At 34.4% G+C, this 22,584-nt stretch overlaps 2 protein-coding genes and 1 long non-coding RNA gene across 8 annotated transcripts in view; 1 reads left to right on the top strand and 2 right to left on the bottom strand.

Annotated features, from left to right (window-relative positions):
• The window catches only part of LOC115564872 (uncharacterized), a 47,548-nt gene extending 33,851 nt beyond the window's left edge, over window positions 1-13,697 (bottom strand). The window contains exons 1-2 of the mRNA XM_089260829.1: window positions 13,447-13,697; window positions 12,093-12,454 (exon numbers count right to left, since the gene is read on the bottom strand). Coding sequence (XP_089116955.1) covers window positions 12,093-12,213 — 121 coding nt within the window. The 5' untranslated portion in view covers window positions 12,214-12,454; window positions 13,447-13,697. The remainder of the gene's footprint in view (window positions 1-12,092; window positions 12,455-13,446) is intronic.
• LOC115564854 (uncharacterized) lies at window positions 1,478-9,004 on the bottom strand. Of its 6 annotated transcripts, none has more exons than XM_089260831.1 (6): window positions 8,879-9,004; window positions 7,176-8,772; window positions 7,026-7,121; window positions 6,882-6,973; window positions 6,667-6,830; window positions 1,478-1,824 (listed from the first exon to the last, which is right to left on the bottom strand). In XM_089260831.1, the coding sequence occupies exon 2, from the start codon at window positions 8,762-8,764 to the stop codon at window positions 7,181-7,183; it is 1,584 nt and encodes a 527-aa protein (XP_089116957.1). In that variant the 5' UTR covers window positions 8,765-8,772; window positions 8,879-9,004; the 3' UTR covers window positions 1,478-1,824; window positions 6,667-6,830; window positions 6,882-6,973; window positions 7,026-7,121; window positions 7,176-7,180. The 6 variants fall into 6 exon arrangements, with proteins under 6 accessions (XP_089116957.1, XP_089116956.1, XP_089116959.1 ...); XM_089260830.1 differs by having other exon boundaries at window positions 7,044-7,121; XM_089260833.1 differs by having other exon boundaries at window positions 7,181-8,772.
• Window positions 9,756-12,487, top strand: LOC115564855 (uncharacterized). Its single transcript, XR_016196910.1, has 2 exons — window positions 9,756-10,173; window positions 11,548-12,487. It is a non-coding gene; the product is annotated as an uncharacterized LOC115564855 (long non-coding RNA).
• Window positions 13,698-22,584: the final 8,887 nt, after the last annotated feature.

The following is a 22,584-nucleotide window of genomic DNA, read 5'->3' as shown; positions in this document are numbered from 1 at the left end:
ACAAACGCGTAACGCTTTGCATAAAGCAATCACTGAAGCGCATATACATAGATATACATATATCGTATATATATATAGACATGCGTTTATATCGCCAAACCTGGCTCGTGCTGCTAGCTGAAGCGGAAGTTGTAGGCGCAGAAAGTTAATAAGAAAAAACTATAAGAAAAACCAAATGAAGGAAAACAACTTGAAATGAAATTGGCAACGTAAGAGTGTAAACAAATCAAATGACCAAATGAGCTTGAGGGGAAATTAAGTTAAGATAGGACATAGACAAATATGTTTATGCCTAACTAGTTTAAAAATTATTAATAATAATTTTTATGGCTGACGCATTTCATTATTATGTATGTATATATCCTGTTGAAACTGAATATAGCGAAAAAAAAAACAAAATTAATTTTATTTATGTATATTATATTTTATAGCAATATATTTTTAAATTTACTATATTGCTATAAAATGTATATATGTTTAGGGTTTCCTTTAAATATTTTTTTAAACGATAAAAAAATTATATATAATAATATATTAAACAGATTTGAATAATATTCAACAATTATAATCGTTTATAGCATTACAATTCAAAAACTCTATAAAAAAGAACTTGTAAATTTCATCAATATAAAGAAATAAATAACTGCATATCAGAATTTTATCCATTCAGTCGCCAAAAATTCGTTAATTGGCCTCTGCATTTTGGTATTTTGACTCAGATGTCTGGTATGCGAGCGTATCGAGCGTATCTATAGACAGCGCGAATGCGCCCACTTCTCATGCACAAGTGCAGAAGAATGCAAAGCTGCGCAAATTACCATACGAAACTCAATTTTATCAATGGGGTCGGCCGTAAAGCAAAAACACACCCAGAAAATCGAAGAAAAAAAAAACCAAATAAAAAAAAAAATTGCTAGCAACGAAAATATTTCGAAAAGTCAAGCAAAAATGTCAACCAGACGATGGATGCAAAAGACCTTTTGCTTGAATTACAACAAAATTGGAATTACAAATTGAAGCAAATGGCATTTAAGAAAAAAAAATAAATAAATAAAAAAAATATATATCTGAGAAAAATATATAAGCAATAATAAACTGAACTACATAATAAAAATAAATGTTATGATTAAATATGCAGTTAACTGAATTATATAAAATAATCAATTAAGTTTAAACGAAAACACAAAATTTTTATTTCTATTTCTATTCAAGAGATTTTGCTGGTAATATAACTTTACTGAAACTTCAACTGATATCTATATAAATGTTATATATACTTGTATGTCTTTTTTTATATAATGCTTGCATATATATAAAAAAAAATATATATATAAGCAATAAAAAAATAATAAAAAATAAAAATTTTGATTAAATATGTATATAACTGAATTATAAAAAATATTCAGAACTAACAATTAAATTTAAACGAAAACACAAAATTTGTTTTCTATTTCTATTCAAGAGATTATGCTGATAATATATAATTTTAGTTAATATCTATATAAATGATATATATAGTTTTATGTATTTTTTTTATATATATTTATGTTTAACTTTAGCTAATATCTATATAAATTTTATATACTGTTTAATGTCTTTTTTTATATAATGCCTGCATATATATAAAGATCTATATATTATGCTTAAAGTAGACTAAAATAAAAATAGTTTAGGTAGTCAAAAGTCCCGCGATCTCTATCTCTCGCTCTATAAGCTCTACCATTAGCCGTTGCTAACTTTGCCGAAGACATCGGCAGATATTAACCATGAACCTTTCTTTTGTTTCGATGATTTATGGTGAGAATTTGTTGTTAGCTGTCTTACCTGAAACGAGTAGAGAAACAGAAAAACAACAGTTAAAAACAAAATATATCAAATGCAAATAAAATAAAATATACACAAAAAAATTATAACATAATTATGTTAAAGACCAAGTTGTTTCACATTTATTTTGGTTTTGTAGATTCTGGGGCGTGGCAAAGAAAAATACAATAGAAGGTCATTTCAGCTTTTGAGCTGCACCTGACACAGCAAGCGGAACAGTTAAAACTGGAGAAAGAGCTGCTCTATCGCTATCGGGGCATTGTTATATCGTTAAGTTGTTCGTGTTCATTATACGATGTGGGCCTGTCTCGCATTATAAGGAACCAAAATGCCAAACACAAAGAGTGAAGAGCACAAGTTCACAGGGTAGACGGTCAAGGTTAAAGCCAACATATTTTCAAAGCTCGCTCATGAAGTGGGAAGAGAGTTTATGGGGTTTCTTTTTTTTTTTTTTGAGATGTTATATGTCGGTCATTTGGAATAAAAAGCAGAGATATTTAGAGGAATTTTGTGTATGCTAGTTGAATTTATAAGTAAATTTATATGTTTCTATAGTAAGAACAGAATTTAGAGACAGAGCGAGGAAGAAACTCCTTTGGATTGCTCTATCTGATCTCGATTATGCATAGATCTATAAATATAATACTATGGTAATATAAATACTACTGTTGATAGTGAGGGATTGCAATGATCTACCAAGTCCATTACCTGACTAATCTGATAAGAGCAACAACTACATACTTGGAGAGATTTATGCATTAGAATCCATTTCACTGGATATTACTACTCTCTAAGTATGTCTTCACAAATGGAGCAGAATTGAAAGCGAGTAGTAGCCCAAGTAATGCTCGAGTGACTCGCCTCAAGCACTCTCCAGCGCGTCTCGTATCAAACATGCTGATGAATTGCATTAGCTGGAAGCAGAGCACATCAAACCGAACCGAACCGAGCCGAGCCGAGTCGAGGCACAATTCACAGCCAACAATTGCAGCCATAAACGTGGACAAGTAATTGCTGTTCCACTGACATCTAACCCACGGGCACGGAGACCCGTGCCATAACATACTCAAATAAATATATAAAGCTGACACAGAGCAGAGAACGGGAACGGGGACGGGGGGCAACCATAAACAAGATAATAAATAAAGGCTGGTCATGCCACGCCCGCACAATTCACTGGACATGCTGCAAAGATGTTGCAGGCAGGCGATTGTGACGGTGCAAGGGGAGAGACGGGGCGGGGGAGTGGGAGAAGGTAGCAAGGTATGCAAAAATGTGTTATGTTAGTTGTGGTGGGATGAAGCCTATAATACTCTGAATACTCCATAACTGTATATGCTTTAAATTGTTATTTGTTTATAAGTCTTAAGTAATTAAGGATCTTAAATGAAGCTCTATTACTATGGAATATATAAATATGATTTAATTTAAAAATAGTTTGTATACTGTATATATATTGTATACGGTTTGTATATTGTAAATAAAAACGTATAGAGCTATATTCAAGTAAGTCTCTAGGTCTATTATGAGTAATATACTGATATACCAAAGGTTTATTTCCCCGTAGAGCTATCCACAGAGAACTGAACTCTTAAGAAGAATTACAAATATATGAGTACTTTCTATACGTATAAATTTAATTGATGTATAAAAGGGCGATAGAAAAATATATTATTATGATTGATTTATTTAAACTTCATTTAATGCTTTATATATATCATAAAGTTTCCATATGAAAAGGTTCTATAGATCTATACTGTGTCTCAATTTTGCAATCTATGTTCATAATTTTCACTCTGTTTTGTTAGTGTATTTCAAGCTTCGATTTTAGCTGGCAAAATTATGTTTCATTCAACAAGCAGCCACTGCCCACATGACCAAGATGTACAACAAATAACAAACAACAACAAGCAACAAGCGACAGCAACAAGCAACAACACATTCAAGTCGGGCGTCTCAAATGCGTTTGCTGTTTTTGGTAATAAACGAAGCGTTAAACAAATTGCATTACAGCAACTACAACAACAACTACTACAACAACAACAACTACTACTACAAGCAACAACAACACTGTACACAAGTTGTTATTATTGTATGCAAAGCGTCATAAATGAGGGCGCTTGGCTGCATCGCCGCCTTGGGCGTAATTACATCAACTATCAAATATGGTCAAAAGAGCGAAAAATTATCGCATATATTGTTGTAACTGTTGCTGATGTTGTTGTAGTTGTTGTTGTAATAATAGCTGTACCAACACAGACCACAGCAGCAGCAAAAACAACAACAACAACATAGAGCAACATGGGAAATGCCAGACAAAATATCAAAGACAAAATGTGGTTGGAAAATTTCAAAACAACAATTTTTTTTTCGGCTCTAGAGATTTTCTAGTTTTGGCCAATGCAGGAAAAATTATGATAATTATGAAAGCAATTTAAACTTGATTATGGTCATACAGCCAGTTATAAATAGAGCTGAGTATGGTTGATTAATGCTATAAGTGTCAAATGTGGAAAAATTGAAGCTCAAACAAGTTATGGAAATGCGAGGCTTAGAGTATTTCTTATAGGACATAAATGTATCATAATTATAGTATTATATATATGTATATTAAATAGAATTATAACTTGATTTTCATATAAAAAAAAAACTGCAAATTAACTGTGATCTAAAAATGGTGAACTATAATTAGTTTTTAGATCAAATACAACGAATCACAGATCTTAAATTGTTTAAAACAATTATTTTTTATATAAAATACAACAAAAATACATTTAGATAAACTATGATCTACTAATTGTGAACTAGTTAGTTTTTAAATTAACTTTTATTCAAATTAGATCATGATCAACTTTAATAGCAATTAGTTCAAAGAGAAATAGGTATAAAGATCATACTAATGCCTAGACTGGTAGATCTTGAATCAGTGCACACACACACAGAAACTATCATGGATCTACGAAACAAATTTGATTTATCAGACAGTACGATCAGGTCCATTTGTGGTATGTAACATGAAAAACTCGTTCGATGCGGTAAATTATTATAGCGAAGGCCCAGCGCACACACACTCACATAAATCAAGTTGAAGTCGAGACAACAAATTGCAAAAATCAACTGCAGCACAATTATATCCAATAATAATAGAGCACTGCGATCCATATCTTACAGAAAAGGAAATTAATCGAATTATAGTCGAGAATTAGAATCGCGCAAACTGAAGCGAAAAAGCAAAGGCAAAAGGAAGTAATTTATAGAGGAAACTATATAATTTTATAATATTACATTAAAAGTAATTTAATTAGGTAAATGCCCTTCCATGCAGCCCTCCTTTTATATGAGGTTTTCTTGGGTAAATTTAAGCAATTGATGTGCGTTTACATAAGCTAATTAAATTCACACTAAAAGTGTTTAAAGAGCTCAAGCAGGTTTTAAGCTTATTCAAGATTTACAAATTAAGATCTCAAGGGCTCTAAAGTCCAATATGTTTATACAATTTACAAGAGGGCATTACGAGGGGGAGAGCTTCAAGTCTTGCGGCCATTGCAAATGACATTGAAATTGCACAACAAACAGCGACGCTGGGACATTGCATTAGCCCAGGCAGTAGCTTGGCTGTGAGCCATTCGCTGCCGACAGGTGTCGCTGGGTGGATCCAACAACGCTAACTAGCTGCAGGGTACAACTTTTCGCTATTCGCCATTGCGGCTTCAGTTGAATGAACTGTAACGCCCACAGCTTCCAGCGTGGCCAACGGCGGGGGCGTGTAGCAACGGCTCTCTGGACAGCTCTAGACGCTTACTATTATTGTATAGCAAATCAGCCAGAGAGCCAGCTCAGTCGCTAAGCCGCCGAGTTCAAAGCCATGTCGTCTTCGCGGGGCATACGTTGCTGTCGCCAGCTGTCACCAGATAGCATCGATAAGGCAGCCAACAAATAAAACCTAGACAAGCGTCTCCAAGCTCATAACTTGCACGTCGATCTACACCATAAAATCTAGCCGAAGCCGAATTCGCCAACATAAATCTCATTAACAATTGGCGAATTGTGGATACACTGCAAAAGGCAAAGTGTTAAATTATTTAATTTTTCAAATTTATGATTCAAATATTGTTGAAGCTTACGTTTTTGTGGTATTATAAGCGAGGTAGGCTATAAAAGATAACTTAACAATAAATTGAAAGAGATAAACCGTTTCGAATAATTTAAGAATGGTTTCTAATATATTCCATAAGCACCATAAAACATTGTCTATAACCTCTGCATGACTATAAAAGCATTCAAGTATATATACATAATAACACTTGCAGTTTAAGACCTAACTCAATATACTTGGCTAACAGTTTAATGGGCTAATAATAATTTTTCCATGGCTTGCAAGCCAATCAAGCCATTATGATTGCCCACAAATTGTGAGGGTACGTTGGCAGAGAATTGTCTTGAGCATAGGGAATGATTCATAGGAGGCATGATATCGTGTTGTGTCCTATCGCATGGCCCAAGCAATTTGTCATAGGCAGAGGCAGAGGTTATCAAAGATACACACACACATATATATATATGTATATATAGAAGTGTCTGTTTGCAAGTGCATCGCATTGAATGTACAGAAATGCTGGGCTAGAGTATCGACAGTCGGAAAACGGATGTCGGCACTTTTTGGTGGTAAAATTGATGTTGACCCAAACGCGGGCAGCCGTTTTCATGGCCCATGGCAACGGCGAGCGTCGAACTGTAAAATTATAAAGATGCGCCGCCGACAAACGGAAGCGCGTGTTTAAGGTTAGCAGTACAGGGCCAACACCAAGAGCTGGCTGGCTGGCAGCTGTCAGGGAAACTTACAGTTCGATCGAACTTTGAAATTGTAGTTTCTTGAGCAGCACTTGGTAATATCATATGGAATATGAAAAGAGCTCCATCCATCACAGTGTTGCACAAAAATTTTTGCGTAATTTCAGCAGATAACAGAAAAAAATTAAAATTAAAACTGGTTTCCAGCCACAGTTCTAAAAGAGAAACTCATTAATAATCTATACAAGTTCGTAGGTACAACTCACCATTAATTAAGGGAGACTTCGTGTCTCTAGGTATTCAAAAACAAATATATATCTTATAGAGTTTGCCAATGGACGACTAAGTGCAGCAACAACTACAAAAGGAAGCACACGATTAATCCAGCCAACGTTGAGATTGAAACTTACCATCAATATTACCCTTACCATCGAGCTAGCACTCTAAAAACATCGACAATCGGAACTTTACGACTGCATCAAGATCTGAGAGTATCGCCAATAGAGCTACCAGAGAGAAACTAATCATTAATCTGTCGGATTTCGCAAAGCGCAACTTACCTTACTTATTCTGAGTCAGAGCAGAAGTCTAACTGCTCAAAAAACTCTAAAACTACATGCGGATACAGTTCAGAGAGCGCATTGATTGGCACAGCATCGAGTGATGAGACTGTTTTCCACTTGACCATCATATAGACTTCTTTTCGCATCTTGAAGACCTTAACGATTTTCTCCAATGGCAATCCGCGTTGGAGGCCCTGGATACGCGTTTGGATATTTAGCGCATCATCCCACCTGCCCATCCCACCTGCCGGGCCCTCGGTTTTAGCAGGTGCTTCGGACATGTGGTCTCGAATTGGCATGCCTTTTACATGCTCAAGTATGATGTTAGATTCGTCAGATTTTGAACTATTATTTGGCGTCGCATCCATGGTCAGCGGCTGCGCATCAGGATGGCTTTGTTTCGATGAATTCGATTGACTTTGCGACTTTTTTTTGCGCTTGCTACTGTCCTCATCCAAAGATCCAGACAGCGTAGATGGGTTGTTTTTCTCCCTCATATCAAACGAACTTTTGGATAAATCCTGCGCATCGAAACTTGCTGTTGACCGGGATTCCAACTTTGGGTTTTTCACATTATCGTCTTCCTTTCGGTTAGAGCTTCGCTTATGAGTTGGTTGTTCTGATTGGGATAGATCAAGTGGTTCGAATTGCGACAGTGGTGGTTTAAGTGATGAACGTGGCAAATTTGGTGCAGCTGGTTCAAGTGATGCAGGTGGTGCACGTGCAGGTGTAGCAATAGACGACATTGGTGGCTTACATGGAGCTAGTGCCGGATTTGTAAGCAAAGGCATTGACACTGGCCTTATCCTTGTCTTGCTTGACGCCCTTGGTCTCCTCTTTGGAGGCGCTAGTGGCATATTTGGAGCCACTGGTTGGGATGGTATTGGGATGACTGGTGCCATTGGCAGCAACTTTGGAGCCGCTGATGCCACTGGTCTCGGCAATGATGTGCCGTTATCATCAGAATCACCATCGCTGCTAAGATTAGGATTAGGTGGTAATTTCAGATCCTTAAACAAATCACTGGATTTTGTATTTAGCTTCTGACGTTTTGATGCAGCGTCGCTGTCACTGTCGCTGCTGCTATTACTGCTGCTGCTGTTGCCTCCGCTGCTTTTATTGTCGCTGCTGTCGCTGCTCATCATAAGATCATTGCATAAATCTGAAGACAGATTTAGTTGATTCATTGGATCAAGCTTCTTTTTTGGCGACAGCTTTTTTTGCTTCTTTTTCTGCTTAGTTTTCTGTGTTTTTCCATATTCCATTTTTTGCTTCAGTAGGGATGAGTCGACAGCACCTTGTTGGCGAGTTGAGCCTCGATTTTGAGCGTTTAGCTTGGCAAATTCAGCTGCCTCGAAGTCCGCTAGCATGGACAGACAATCACCGCTCAAGTTCTCGATGGGCTCCCAGGTGCTTTGCTGTAATGGATAACCGACCCACTTTAACAATAGCTGCGGTCGGCCATCCGCGTAGCGTTTGGCCAATATTTGTTCGACATTGTGCGTCCATTTACTTGGCTTTTTAGCCCTTCCCCAATTCATTTTTCGCCTCTTGGTAGAGCGATGGGCCGCAGATGAGCCAGACATTTTTAATGCTAATTCATATTGGATAGCACAAAACGTGTAACAATTTGAGTAGGATTTGAATAAAAAACACGGACAGACAATCACGGTTTATACAAACGAAACAATTCACCTTACCTGACGTTTAGCAGTACAACCAAATTCGGGAGAATTTTTATTTATAACAGAGAAATTATGAGCGTCTTGCTTTGGCAAATAAGAAATATGTCTGCCCAGCGATGCCAGATTACTAAATTTAAATATCGATAACTTAAGTTTGACATCAAACACTTTCTCAGCTTACATCTACAATCGATACATAATGAAATTAATGCAAAGAATTAAGAACTTAACAGAATGTAAATACTTTTCTTTATTAAAGAAAAAGAGAAAACAGGGTATTTTCCAAGCGTATACTCTACCAAAACAAATATAGGCTTACTTGTTTTTTCGAACTCCTTTTAAACTGCAAAAGCAATTGCACTTAACTATAGCGGAAATAATGTGCGCTGCATACCAAAAAAATGCAAGTATTTTAATTGGCCATTGGCATAAATGCCAGCATGTTGATTTTTATACATTATCTTTTTGTTTTTGTTTTGGCATGTTGCTACAATGGCATGGCTCTATGTTAATGTAACTTTTCACTGCTACAAAGCGGGTTTTACATACATACGTGTGTGTGTTTGTATATATGTACATGTATGTATGCATGCATGTGTGCGTAGCCATAGTTCGTGGACAATGTCATTGGAATGTTTCTCATCATTAAAGCGCAGAAAACCGCAAATTAAGAAAAAGAAAACCCGCTGCCAAATACTGAAACATGTGTGAAGTCAACAAATAAATAAACTTTACTTTCCGCTTGTTTTTATAGGGCTAGTTATTTGACTGCGTACTAGACTTGTTTATCGACGCAGAAAGCTCATGTGTGACAGTTTCATAAAAGAGATCGGTAGGGGAACGAAGAGAGAGAGAGAGAGATAGACAGGGATAGAGAGAGGCAAAACGGCAGACACTTGATTAACCTGCTGTTTTTGTGCCCACTTTTTTCACTTTCTTTCAGCATAGAGCAGCCACACATATCTATAGCGGCATCTCTATCTAACACACTTGTGTGTGCATGTGTGCGTGTACATTTTAATTCGATCAAATTAACAATGTGACGAGCATGGCTGGAAAAAGTGAAATGGCGCACATTTTGAGTGCTACAAGGGTAACCTCAAGGGTTTTCAAAGTCAGCCCATGAGCGGATTCACTTTCGTTTTCTTTATTGTTACAAAATATCAGCAGCTCTCTATAGACAAGCTACACACACACACGCACGCCGACGTACTTGTGTACATATTTAGTGTTTTAATTTGCATAGTTGTTGGCAAAAAATGCGCTCAGAAACTTGTTTGATTTTTGTATGGCAACACGCGCGACAAAATGTTAGTATATGAAATAAATGTAGATTTCCAAGAGTTGTATTTCTTGATTTCGAATCAATAAGTATTTACATACATACATATATTTATATGCCCATGTGTCTATATGTATGTCTGTTTGTTTATTTGTAAGTTATTCCACAGAGCTCATCAGCTCTTCATTAGCTAAGTTAATTTCATTAGCGTTGTTTTTGTTCGACTTGCTTACCATAGCTGATTTTTTTTTTTTTTGTTGTTATTTTTATTTTACTGAAATTCATATGCTCTCTGCGGTTTTTACGCTGCTTTGATTTCTGTTTCGGTATTGAATTTGATGTTAGTAGAAAGGTTTTGTCATCTCTTGTTTTTTTTTGTAGATTCGTTACGTAAGAATATTTGATTTACATACAAGCAAAGCGTTGTTTTCTATTGATTACGAAATGGTCGTTGGGGCAGTCATTCAGTCTGTCGTATCTTTTAATCAGTTTATATATTATGTCAATATAATTATATCATGTTTTACATATTTGTTTGTAGATAATATATGATTTCCAATCAATATTAATTATGTAAAGATTAATTACACATTTCTCATTAATCGTGTCAATGCGATGTGCCTCGCCATCTTTAGTTTTGAGCATGGTGGCATCTCTGTGACCGTGGTAAGAAGAAAGGAAAGTGGAGAAGAGAAAACGAATATTCAAAACATGCAAGAAGAGCGAACAAGTTAATTCGAATCATTGTCAGTCCTTTATAGTTCATTCGAATTCGAATGATCGAAAAACGGTTTATCACAGCTAAAAGCAAAGAACAATGCAGCTCGTATTTGTTTAGTGTGGCAAATCATCGAAACTCACTTTGATTGCATTCACATTTAACCGTTAAGTCAACAAACAACTTGTAACGCATTGCACACAGGATGACAATGATTTTATTGACACATTGACATTATAACACACTTATAAAGCGAAGTCATCTTATTACAACAATCGTCGTAAAAGGTTGCCGAAAAAGGGGCGAAAAACAACGGTAACTTTGAAGAGGCAAATACATGCAGGTACACGTGTACATATGTATTTATGTACAAGCTTGCGTAAACACATATGTACATACATATATACATATATGTATTTAAGTAGTATGTATTTTAGCATTTAAGTATTTATTTAACGTTTTTATTTTGTTTAATATTTGTATAAGTTGCGGAGAGTTAAGCTTGAGCTGCGGAAGTACGTGTTTTATTTATTTGTGAGCTTATTATTGGTTAAGTTTTCTTTCTTTCTGTTGTTTTTTCATTTTTAGTTCTTCGTGACAAATGTCGACGATTCTTTTTATTAAAACTCTTAATTTTTAAACACGCATTTATTGTGTCATATCATCTTTTTTCTGTATCTCTAGGCTCTTCAGCTGCTAGACCTCGACGAAGTTCCGGCTGGTAAAGGCCGAGATAAATTAGCATGACATGAATCAGCAGCACAGCAGAGGCGCAATACTGCTTTCAATTAAACATAAAATGGTACCTAAGAGATAACAGAGACAAAACAAGAACAACAACTATGAGGGCACGACTGTCAGATACTCTCTGTGGATTACTCGTTACGTGTGCAAACTCTTATATGTAACTTGCGATATATGTTTACATAATGGAAATTAATATCGATGTGCGAAGGGAATAAGACGATCGATGATTTCGAGCTTGTTGTGGCAAAGGACAAAAGCTAACGATGATTTGTCATGAGCGTGCAATATTGCACGTCTCTAGCTCTGTTAGGGCATTAAAACGGTAACACAAGAATAACAATGGGCCATTGCCTGCGACAATAATCTGACAGAAAAGCCCGCAGGTTTTCAAAAGATTCAATTTTAATTTTTATTCGTATACCGACTTGTTGTGCGGTGGTACGTAAATATAATAAAAAAAATCATATGTAAAACTCACTCACCTTGTGCGATGCTGCTGCTGACACAGCAAAAGACGATGAAGAAGCTGAGGCTGACGCTGAGCCTCCACAACGACGTCAACAGCGGCGCCGGCAGTGACGCCCGCTTTGGTTTGACAGGCATTTTGTTGTTGCTGTTGTTGTATATTTTGTAGCTTCAAAGTTATCCAAAAAGGTTTTTGTTTTTTAAATTTTGCAACTTGCTTGTAATTTTGTATTTCTTATCGTTGTATTTAGCAAAACAATTTGTAATTCATTAGCAATTTATTTGATTGCTCGGTATTTGCATTTTGTTGTTTTTTTTTTCACATTTAATCAAATATTAAGCTACTCGTTTAACTGGTTTATATTTTTTGTATATTTTGCTGTATATTTGAATAAAAAACACACACATAAAATATTGGCGAAGAATTCGATTTAGATACCGTTATAAAGTAATTAAAAGCGAAATTATGATTTCATTCCTTTGTTCGATAAACGAAAGGGGATCAGAAAGTTCAAGGTTTATTTCAAGTATAAAGAGAAGAAGAAGAACATGGGGGAAAAATCCATAGAAAAATGCTGTGTGGATGGAAAAAATGGAACAATTGCAAAAACAATCAATTATTTTTACTATTTTTCCTTTTGCTTTGTCATTTTTTTATATATAAATATTTGCTTGCAGCCATAAATTTCTGCTAATTTCTTAAAGAAACACAAAAAGTGTGAAACATGTTTCGATCCCACTGTCCATGAACAGGGAACGAGAGTGAGAGAGAAAGATACCGAGAGAGAGTGAGGGAATAAGAACAGCGATTGCTGTTGACCTTCACTTATTACTTAATGTGTTTGTTGTTGCCGTTTTTGTTGCAAACTTTTAATTAATATTTTTAATTAATAGATATTTTTTATTCTTCGGCAGTTTCTATGTGGGGAGGTCAGGCAAATCGAAAAGACTATGCTAATTTTCCATTGGCTAAGAACATAAACATGCCTATGGTGTGGGTGCTTTTAATTGGCCAACAAGTGCAGTCAGGCAAATAAAGAAAAAATGAAGAGGCATGCACAGTGTGACCACACAGCGTGATTCAAGTTGTTAAAAACCAAACTTGATTTCAATGCAAAGTGAAATTTTCCACACATAATCATATATACGATCATGCACACATACACATATGCATGCAGACAAATACATATAAGTAAGAGCGCTCACAAACAAATTCGAACAACAACAACAGCCGTAATGACCGAGTGACTTTACTGTTAACTGGGCAAAGGGGGCAGGGAGAGGAGTGCGCAGGGTTTTAGTCTGTGATGACGTTTGGCTCGAGCGTAATGCAAAATTACGCGCTTTGCATAAAGAAGTTGGCGAACGCACCGAATTCCGATTTAGAGCCGTGCTCTGCTAATGGAAACCGTTCGATGACCGAACAAACGAGCGATCGGCCATTAAGGTTGCGCCGGACGCACTTGTTCCTCTCAGGCATTCAAATACCAATACACTCACACGCACAGTCACAGTTTCTATATTGTAGATATACGTAAAGCGCAGTCGAAATCGAAGTCGATGTCGAACCGTGGTCAACAACCGAGCTGAGACGCGTTTCGAATTGAACTAAAGCTGAACAGAAGAATGGTAGCGCACAAACGGTGAGCGAGCAAAGCGACGGCAAAAGAAAAACACGTTCCAGACATATGCAAGACAGCTTAAAAGAGAGCGAGAGCGGGAGAGGCAGCCGCAGCCGCAGCTGGAGAGCCGAAATGTGAGTGGGAGAGTCGAAAAGCTGCAGTTAAGCTAACAGCGCGTGGCTGCTTTTAGCACTCACATTAGGCCAAGACATGGGCTGTTTGATTTCAGGGTTGCCAGGTGTTAAAGAGACTGCGAGAAATTCCAGTACGCTCATTTTACAAGTTTTTATTTTTACTTTTCTTATTAAATTAAAATTATTTTTAAAATGAAATGTTTCTAAACTGTGACTTTTAAGGCTCTTATTAAATTAATTAGACATAATATTTTATACATAAATTGATTTTATTGGAATTGATACTTAACACAGATATTTTATCAATTTTATTATTTTACAACAAACCCATTTATCTGTATGTTTCACGAAGGTATACGGCTGTGTTAACTTAATCTAACTTGATATTACTATGAGATGGCCAAAATAGCCAATACAACAACCCAGTATAAGATGACTCTTATATTTTCGTGCTTGCTTAGCTAAGACACAAACCGTAAATGCAGCTTTTTAAAGTTTTAACTGATTTTGCCTAAGAATCTGAACTGAATAAGAAATGATTTATTAATTATTACCATAAAAATTAAATATATTTTAATATAAATATATAAAAGTATCAATGCTTAAACTATATATTTCATAATATTTTATTTGTATATTTAAGAAAATTGGGAGCACCGATAGCTTCAACTCTGAATCAATCCACCATCCATTAACCATTTGTTTTGAGCGTAATTATTAAACTATCGATATATTGAGCGTGTCATTACAAATCCTTGCTTAGGGTTATTTATTGCTGCGACACATCTCTAATTGTCTGCAGTTAGTCGATGCATTGACAAGGCTGCGTAAGACGACGTACTGTGGAAATATGCTAATGATATGGGCCTAACTATCAATCCAGATTCAGCTACAAGTAAGAAAAAAACTAAAACTGCGTCGCATGCGGCACGGCCAATTTGTTCACCTGTATCCCAGCGTTTGCAATGACTATGCAAGTTTTTGTTGACCCAGCCTTCGCTCTCCCTCTTTCTGCTCTGTCATACATATTTATGTGAATAGGTGCGTGCATGTTTGTGTGTGTTTGTAAATTTACTGTTACAGCTTGAAGTTTTCGATATTTACATTTGGCCGTCGGCAGCTGAACTTGACAGCTTGGAGACAATTCTTCGCGCAATTTCTTTTACAGCTTAAATCGAAATATTTGCGCCTGACACTTTTGATTTTTTTCTTCCCTACTATTTTATTTTTTTGACACTCTCAGTATTCATCTCATATTCTTAAAACTGCCTTATTTTCATGTCATTTCTGTTTGTATAAAAACGCGAAGGATGAGCAAAGGAAAGTAGCAAAATCAAGAATGAAGAGAGTAAAGTCGACTAGAATATACCCTAATGCACTGTCTCGAGCTGCTGATTTAATTAGATATATGTACGATCGGGATGATAATTGGTGATGATAATTATATGCATATGTTTTGTTGTATATTCATTTTAATATATTTTAATACAATATATGTATATATTTTTTTTATTAAATAGATTATTCTTCACAGATGGAAGAAATGCTAATCATGTCTAAACTGAGTCAGTTTGATATTGAATTTATTACTCCTCCTGTTACACGTATTAGCAAAAAAGCATCATACCCTTTTGCAATTGCGCTTAGGGTATTAAAAAAACCGATTTATTTCGTGCATGCTTTTGACCTAGACAGTTGCGCTTTTTTCTATGAGTAATTGTGTGTGATGCTGTATAATATATATATGTGTATGTGTGTGTTTGTGTGCGTGAATCTCAATGTGTTTGTGCTTGAATTTTGGGCAACTCAAGCTCCTTGAAAGTCTCTTTACTCTTTGACATTCAGCGCTCCCTATGCAAACATAAACACACACATGCATAAACGCATACCTACATACAAAACTTATTTACATAAATACACACATATGTACATACATGTATGAAGTCTAACCTAGTTACAATATAAGCAGTAGAGCAACCATTCAATTTTCTAAAGCCTTCAAAGAGAGAGTTGCTAAAAATATATGTTTACAAAATATTTTTTATCTTCTTATGTTACTTTCGAGGCTAATGGGATTTATCAAAACAGATTTCATATTATACTAAACTAGAATCCTAATATTTACATATTCGAATTCGAATTCCCATAACAGTTTAAGCTTCTCTCTCCCTCTCGCTCTAACTTTAACTTTGACATATTTACTCTGTTCTGGACTCTGATTTGAATTTATGCAGCAGCGCCGCATCATTTCCTCTCCCTTTCTCGCTCTAACTTAGACACTTGCTCCTCGGACACTATACTCAGTATTCCCCAATTGGAATATGAATCCCAATTGGATTTGACTTCACTGAGCAGCTGTCCTGCATTTGATCTATCCATCTCGCTCTAACTTATGCTCAGCTTTTCGCAGACTTTTTAACAAATTCAAAAAGAGTTTCAAGGTTAGCATATTCCAAAATATGACTTGATGATATAACAACTAAAAATATACAGAAAAAAAAAATACTTATAAATGAATATATTCCAGTTTTATTCACAGCATAATTATATGCTCATTTAACAAATGAATTCATATTTATTCATATTTCATTGCCAAGTTTGAAATATTCAGTTGCTGGCATTCAGTGCGAATGGCGTGCTGTAAAACTTGGCTCAAATATTCCATTTACATGTTCATAAAATGTGCCCGAATAAGTATGCCACAGAAATGTTCATAACTCTGCTGCCATTCGGAATGTGCTAAAAAGTGGTCTAGCAACACGTACTAAACACTCCCTGGGGCTGCTAGATATGCTTCGGATGGAGATAATTTGTCATTATTTTTGCATGCAATCGAGTGTAACGGCAACTCCACCAAAGAAAACTTGGCCAACAGCTGGAAAAGTTGTGTAAACGCTTTTGAGTTGTCATCATTGAAGCCATAGCCGAATCTCGAATTTAGTTTGAGTGAATAAATAAATTCATGGCAAATAATTTCCGCATAGCTTTGGTTAGTGGATTGACAATTCGAAGGAACTAGAAAACTTTCGCTTAAGCTGAAACGGTTGAATTATATAAGCAAGTATTAAGTATATTTATAATATTTATCTATATATATATATTCACATATTTATAAATATATCAATAGATATTATATTATAAATATATCATATCATATGTACATACATACATGCATGTAGTTTTAAGCTCAGTCTTACATGCATCTCACTTACTATGGGCTGAGTCTATTTTATATTAAGCAAAAATTAGATATTGTGAAATTTTGTTCAATTTTCTTTAAATATTTCTCAATCTTTAATATAAATAATGCAATTTCATTAATAGATTATCCTACCTAACCTAATGAATCCCTTATCACTCACTTATTTAACGATATTCTGCCCCATTTCTCGCCCCTCTTGCCCATAGTGACAAAGTGTTGACTCGAGGGTATTGCTATCGCTTCAAATGGTTTCTAGACCTCATTCAGTTGTCGTCTGTCCTCTGTCTATTCACATTAATCGTTGGCCCAGCTTAGCCGGGCTTTCTGGCAGCAACAACAACAACAACAACAACAACAAAGTAGCCAATTGTCCAGTATCTTGCCTTGTCATATGCGCAGCATCCGCGTCAGCCAGGGAATGATGTTGGGGCTACAGTTTACAGTTAACAGTTTAAAGTGAAACGTAACTGTTAATGTGCACTCAAAGATGCATTCGAGCCACAAGCTGCAAAAGCTGGAGCAAAGTTTAAGGTTGCTAAAACCACATTGTCGACTTAAGATGCACAGCTCCCAAGTGATAAAGATCTATAAATAAACATGTGGTTGGAGTTTAAAAGTCGGCATTTATATATACATACATATTCTGTATAATGTACATTTATGGTTTTAAATGTTATTAAATTTTTAGAGCATTCAAAAAAAATGCACTGAATATTAGAAATAAATAAAAATTGGCCTATTAATTAAATTATATTAAAATTAATTTTATTATTATAATAATTAAGAAGTTACAATTAATATAAAATTAACTCTAACTTAAGGCTAAGCACTGGCAGCAGGGGCCTTCGGCTGGATGGTCTTTATTGTGTTTGTAAATTATTTTTAAATTAGTATATACAGATTTTATTTTATAATAGCATTATTTATATATTTACATTTCATTTTACTTATAATTTATTTTATATTTAATGCAATTTAATTGAATTCTATATATTTTGTATACTTAATTTTGCAATTTCTAATTTGTTGAATTGTTTTTATATTTTTATGATATTTAAATATTATGTTATATTAAATATTAAATATTTTTTTTATTAATTATTAATAATTAATAATATAATTAACTTATTAATAATTTAACAATTTTTATAAAAATTATAAAATATATTTTTTTCTTCAAGTCATATTTAATTTTTAAAATTATTATATTTTTTAATAAAATATATAAATATATATTTGATATATACATTAAAGTAAATTTTTAAATAAATTCAGCTCTGTACATTATTCAATATTTTTTACAATTTAATTAAATAAATTAGGCTATATATATATTACAATTTAATTAAATAAATGAGGCTCTATATATTATTTATTATTTTGTACAATTTAATCAATTTAAGTTAAATACTTTTATAATTTATTTGATTTAAATTTCTTTTGTTGTATATATGCATGCATTCCTGTATCTATTTTCATATCATGTCATTTTTTTTGCCCCAAGATATTTATTTAGGTGTTCAGTGAAGCATTTTGTCTAGGAAAATCTCGAAGGCTTTTCGCCAATTTGTTTCAACTGTCAGTTTAGTCACATTGTAGACAGACATGTGCTCGGAAAGTAGTGCAATATGTGCTCGTTTCAGTTATGACAGAATCCATTATTTAGAAAGAGCTCGACCTGCAAATACCCTATATCAACATATTTTACAAGTTTTCTAAATTTCTTCGGGGGATACAAACAATTTTGTTTGCCTATGAATAATAGAAAAAGAGATATAGGGAGAGAAGAAATGAAAAAATGAATAATAGAAAAAGAGATATAGGGAGAGAAACAATAGAAAAAGGTAGACATGACAGTCGCCTTCCGTCCATCTGTCTCTTTTACTCTTAACAATTGTCACACAAACAATCTAACCCATTTGTAGCCCAAAAATTTATGTATAATAAAAATGATTGAACATCTCGCTGATGGCTAGTAATTTGATTGAAAAGGGTTTTTCGCATCCATTTCCTGTTTATCCTCAATGCACACACAATCGAATAAAACCGTCGATGCGCATAAGGCTTAAAGCAAAACAAAAAACAACAGTTATTCTATCAACATTTTTCCTTTGCCTAAGACCGAAAGCAAATTTGCCTAAAGAAATAAACTTTTGGGGCTCTCGATTTCGACCAAGGGTATGATGCCTCGGATTTGAAATTAATTAAACAAGTGTCAGAGAATTTCTCGACTTGTCATTCCAATTTCGGCGAGCTATATTCAAAGTGTTTAGCCTTTAGGCTTTGTATTAAAACAGTTAGAGTTTTTGGTATTACAGTAGAACGAGTTTTTTGACTTGTTTGAAATTACATAGGAGAGTGATGAAACTAGGAAGTGAAAGTATAAGTGAAAAGATTATTTTTAGGGACTGTCAGAAACTACAGCTAAATCATATAAAGCCTAGAGCCCTTAGAAGTGCTTTTATGAATGCGATAATTGCTTCGAAAGCATTCAGTAAAATCTATGACAGACTTAAAGTCTTTTGAGATGAGCTGTGATAATATTACACTGCTTATAAATAACTATCCTTAGCTTATTTTCAGATAGGGTAATCCCCAGCTTAGAAAGTTAGTTAGTTAAAGTTTTGAATAAATTAAACAATAAATAAATATATTTTCACTTTATTTATATTTTACTTGTTAATCAAAGTAAGTTAAAAATAAAAAATTAAATTTCCATAAAAAAAAAATAAATAAATAATTAAATTCATCATTTCAACATTTCTATTCAAATTTATTTTTTTTTATAATTTTATGAATAAATAAAATTCCAATGTATATCATTTATTTTTGCTGCACAGACATTAAATAAGTCTAAACTCTGTATAAAGAAAAAATAAGCTAGCTTTAAGCAACATGTAATAATTTGGAAATAAAGTATATATTGAATTGAATTGAACTAAATTTCTATTTAAATTAAAATTATACCTTATATTTATTTATTATTTATTTTACTACTTATTATCATTTTATTTTTTAAATAAACAAAAAAAATTGACAAATATATCATTTTATTTATTTTACCAATTTTAATTTTTTTTTATTATTTAATACAAATAAATGAAAATATATATATGCTATAAAAAGTTTATTAAATCAAATTTGAAAATATATATTCAAAAATTCAAATAGAATTAAACGATATGTAAAATAAAATAATTATATATATTAAAAATAATAAACTAAATAAATAAATTATATATTATATATTATAAGCAAAATTGATAGATATATAATAATTATACAGAAATAAATTATAAATAAAAATATTCATAAAAAATAAATAAAAGTGCTGCTAAAATTTAATGAAATTGGGAATAAATATTTTCTTGTTTTAATATGTGTAAAAAATGCAATTTGAAATAAATCCTAAATTTAGCACATGAAACTAAAAACTAATATAAATAAATAGATACATTACCATGCCCTCATTTATGTAAGCCCTATAATACTTTAACAATTTTTCGGACTTGGCCTTTGATTTGGACAATTTGCGGCGCTTTTTGCTTCCGGATTTTATGGGCGTTGTAAAAAATGTGAGGAGCACTTAATTTTCGGAATGGTTTCTCGTTTAGTTCTGTGCCCACTAATCTTGACTCTGTGACAATCCAGGCGAATGTTCATTTTATTGTTTAACGAATTCAAATTCATGTTTCGGCATGAAAGTGCCAGTGTGTGTGTGTGTGTGTGTGTGTGTGTGCGCTATATGCTTGTTCTGGTATCTACATTTATGAGTGCCCAGAGCTTTGCCCATTTGCCGCTTTGGCTCTGATGCGGGTCGCCAACTTATACGAGCCTCTATTTTTATATGCTCTCTAAAGTTTTTGCTCTGCTTCCTCAGCTTCCTCTTCTGGCTGCCCATCCGCTTTTTATTTATATTTGTGGCTGTACTAAAGCAATAAACGCAATCAACCTCAAATTCGCATTTTGATAACTGCCTCGAATTTGGTGTAAAGGAGTTTATATGAAATTTTCCAACTTATTTGTGTGTGTGTGTGTGTGTGGGGGGGGGGGGGGGGGGGTGGGCGAGTTTTCCCCGTGCCTGGCACAGGCTTAACTCGTTCGAATGCACCTCATTTAAATAATTATCTCCCGGCCAGAATCGCACCATTTGTCAGCTGGCACGCGTCTGCTCTTGTGCCTTGGCTTAATTACTGTCAGCCCTTGTCACACGAGGCGTATGCTCGATGTCCCCATTTGACTGTCTTTTGGCGGCCTTTTGGCTGTCTTTTGGCTGTCTTTTCCCGCTGCCGAACTCTCTGCAATTAGGTACAGCAGAAGCCGCCGCCTACAGCCACACGGGACAGCTACAGTCTCAGCCTCCCGTTGTGTCCACGGCCGCCCACTGTGATTGCCGCCCCCCCATTGGCCGCCTTCCGCTATGTCAGTGGCAATCTGGCTAAGCCAAGCCAACCCGAACATTGGGGCCAAGGTGGGGCTGGTCACTTGGGCTACTTTTGGCCAAGGGGCAATAAAGTTCTAAATGCTTAAAATAGACTCGAACTCGAAGCCGAGCAGAAGCAATATCTGCGTGTGTGTGTGTGTGTGTGTGTGTGTGCCCTGGGTTTATCATAAAGTGTGTGTGTTTGACTGTGCAGCAGGACAGAGATGGGCGTGGCCAAAGGAGTGTTATTTCAGCTTAATATATATGGCAAGTCAGCAGGTGATGATTTTCCTTACCTTTGTTGTTTTTTTTTTCTTCCCGGCACTGTGCGTGATGCTGGAGCAGCCTTAGGGTAGAGCGTGTTGAATTGTGAATTGCTACTGTGAATGGGCAAGAGGTATCCGGGGATAAAGATTTATCGAGTGGGCTTAATTGATATTTGTGACACATGTATATTGGCCTATTGAGAGATCCAAAAAGGTAAGTAAACTTAATGGATTTAAGAAAGATTTCGACTGATTATTCAATATTAAATGTATTTTATATTTATAATATATTATAAAATTATATATATTATTATTATATAAAGTGGAATATTTCCCACTTCATCACATTATCATAGTCCAAGAAGATCAGTTGGTATACCCTGTAAATATATTACATTGCCAAATAAGAAGTGTTCTACATATTCTCTGCTATGCTCTATATATTATATTACAAACAAAAAGGAGCTTTACATACTCTCTGCTATTGTCTATACATATTAGAGTATATATATATTATCGAATTGTCCTGATTAATTTTATTAGGCTAATAATACATGAATATTTGTTACGCTTAACATGAATATTTGTTACCTTAAAATAAAATAAACTTATTAAGTATACCCTGTATATATTAACAATGTGATTCTTATATAGAACACAAACATTCTCTACATTAACAATAATTTAAAGACGTAGTGGTAATATAATAAAATATAACAAACCAATGAGAGGATAGTTAAGAGCTTTATATAAAAAAATAAATAAAATAAATAACTTACTTACGTACTAACTTAACTTACTAACTAACTTACTTACTAAAAACAAAGTCCACTTACCACGAAATGAACGCAATAAATGACAG

Source organism: Drosophila navojoa, chromosome 5 (assembly GCF_054131105.1).
Source record: "Drosophila navojoa isolate 15081-1374.11 chromosome 5, UAZ_NAV_1.0, whole genome shotgun sequence".
Taxonomy (NCBI): Eukaryota; Metazoa; Arthropoda; class Insecta; order Diptera; family Drosophilidae; genus Drosophila; species Drosophila navojoa.
This window is presented reverse-complemented; position numbering and strand designations above follow the sequence as displayed.

Bases quoted from the DNA above. Each gene is read 5' to 3' on its own strand.
- LOC115564854 (XM_089260831.1), bottom strand. From the start codon at position 8,764: ATGTCTGGCTCATCTGCGGCCCATCGCTCTACCAAGAGGCGAAAAATG.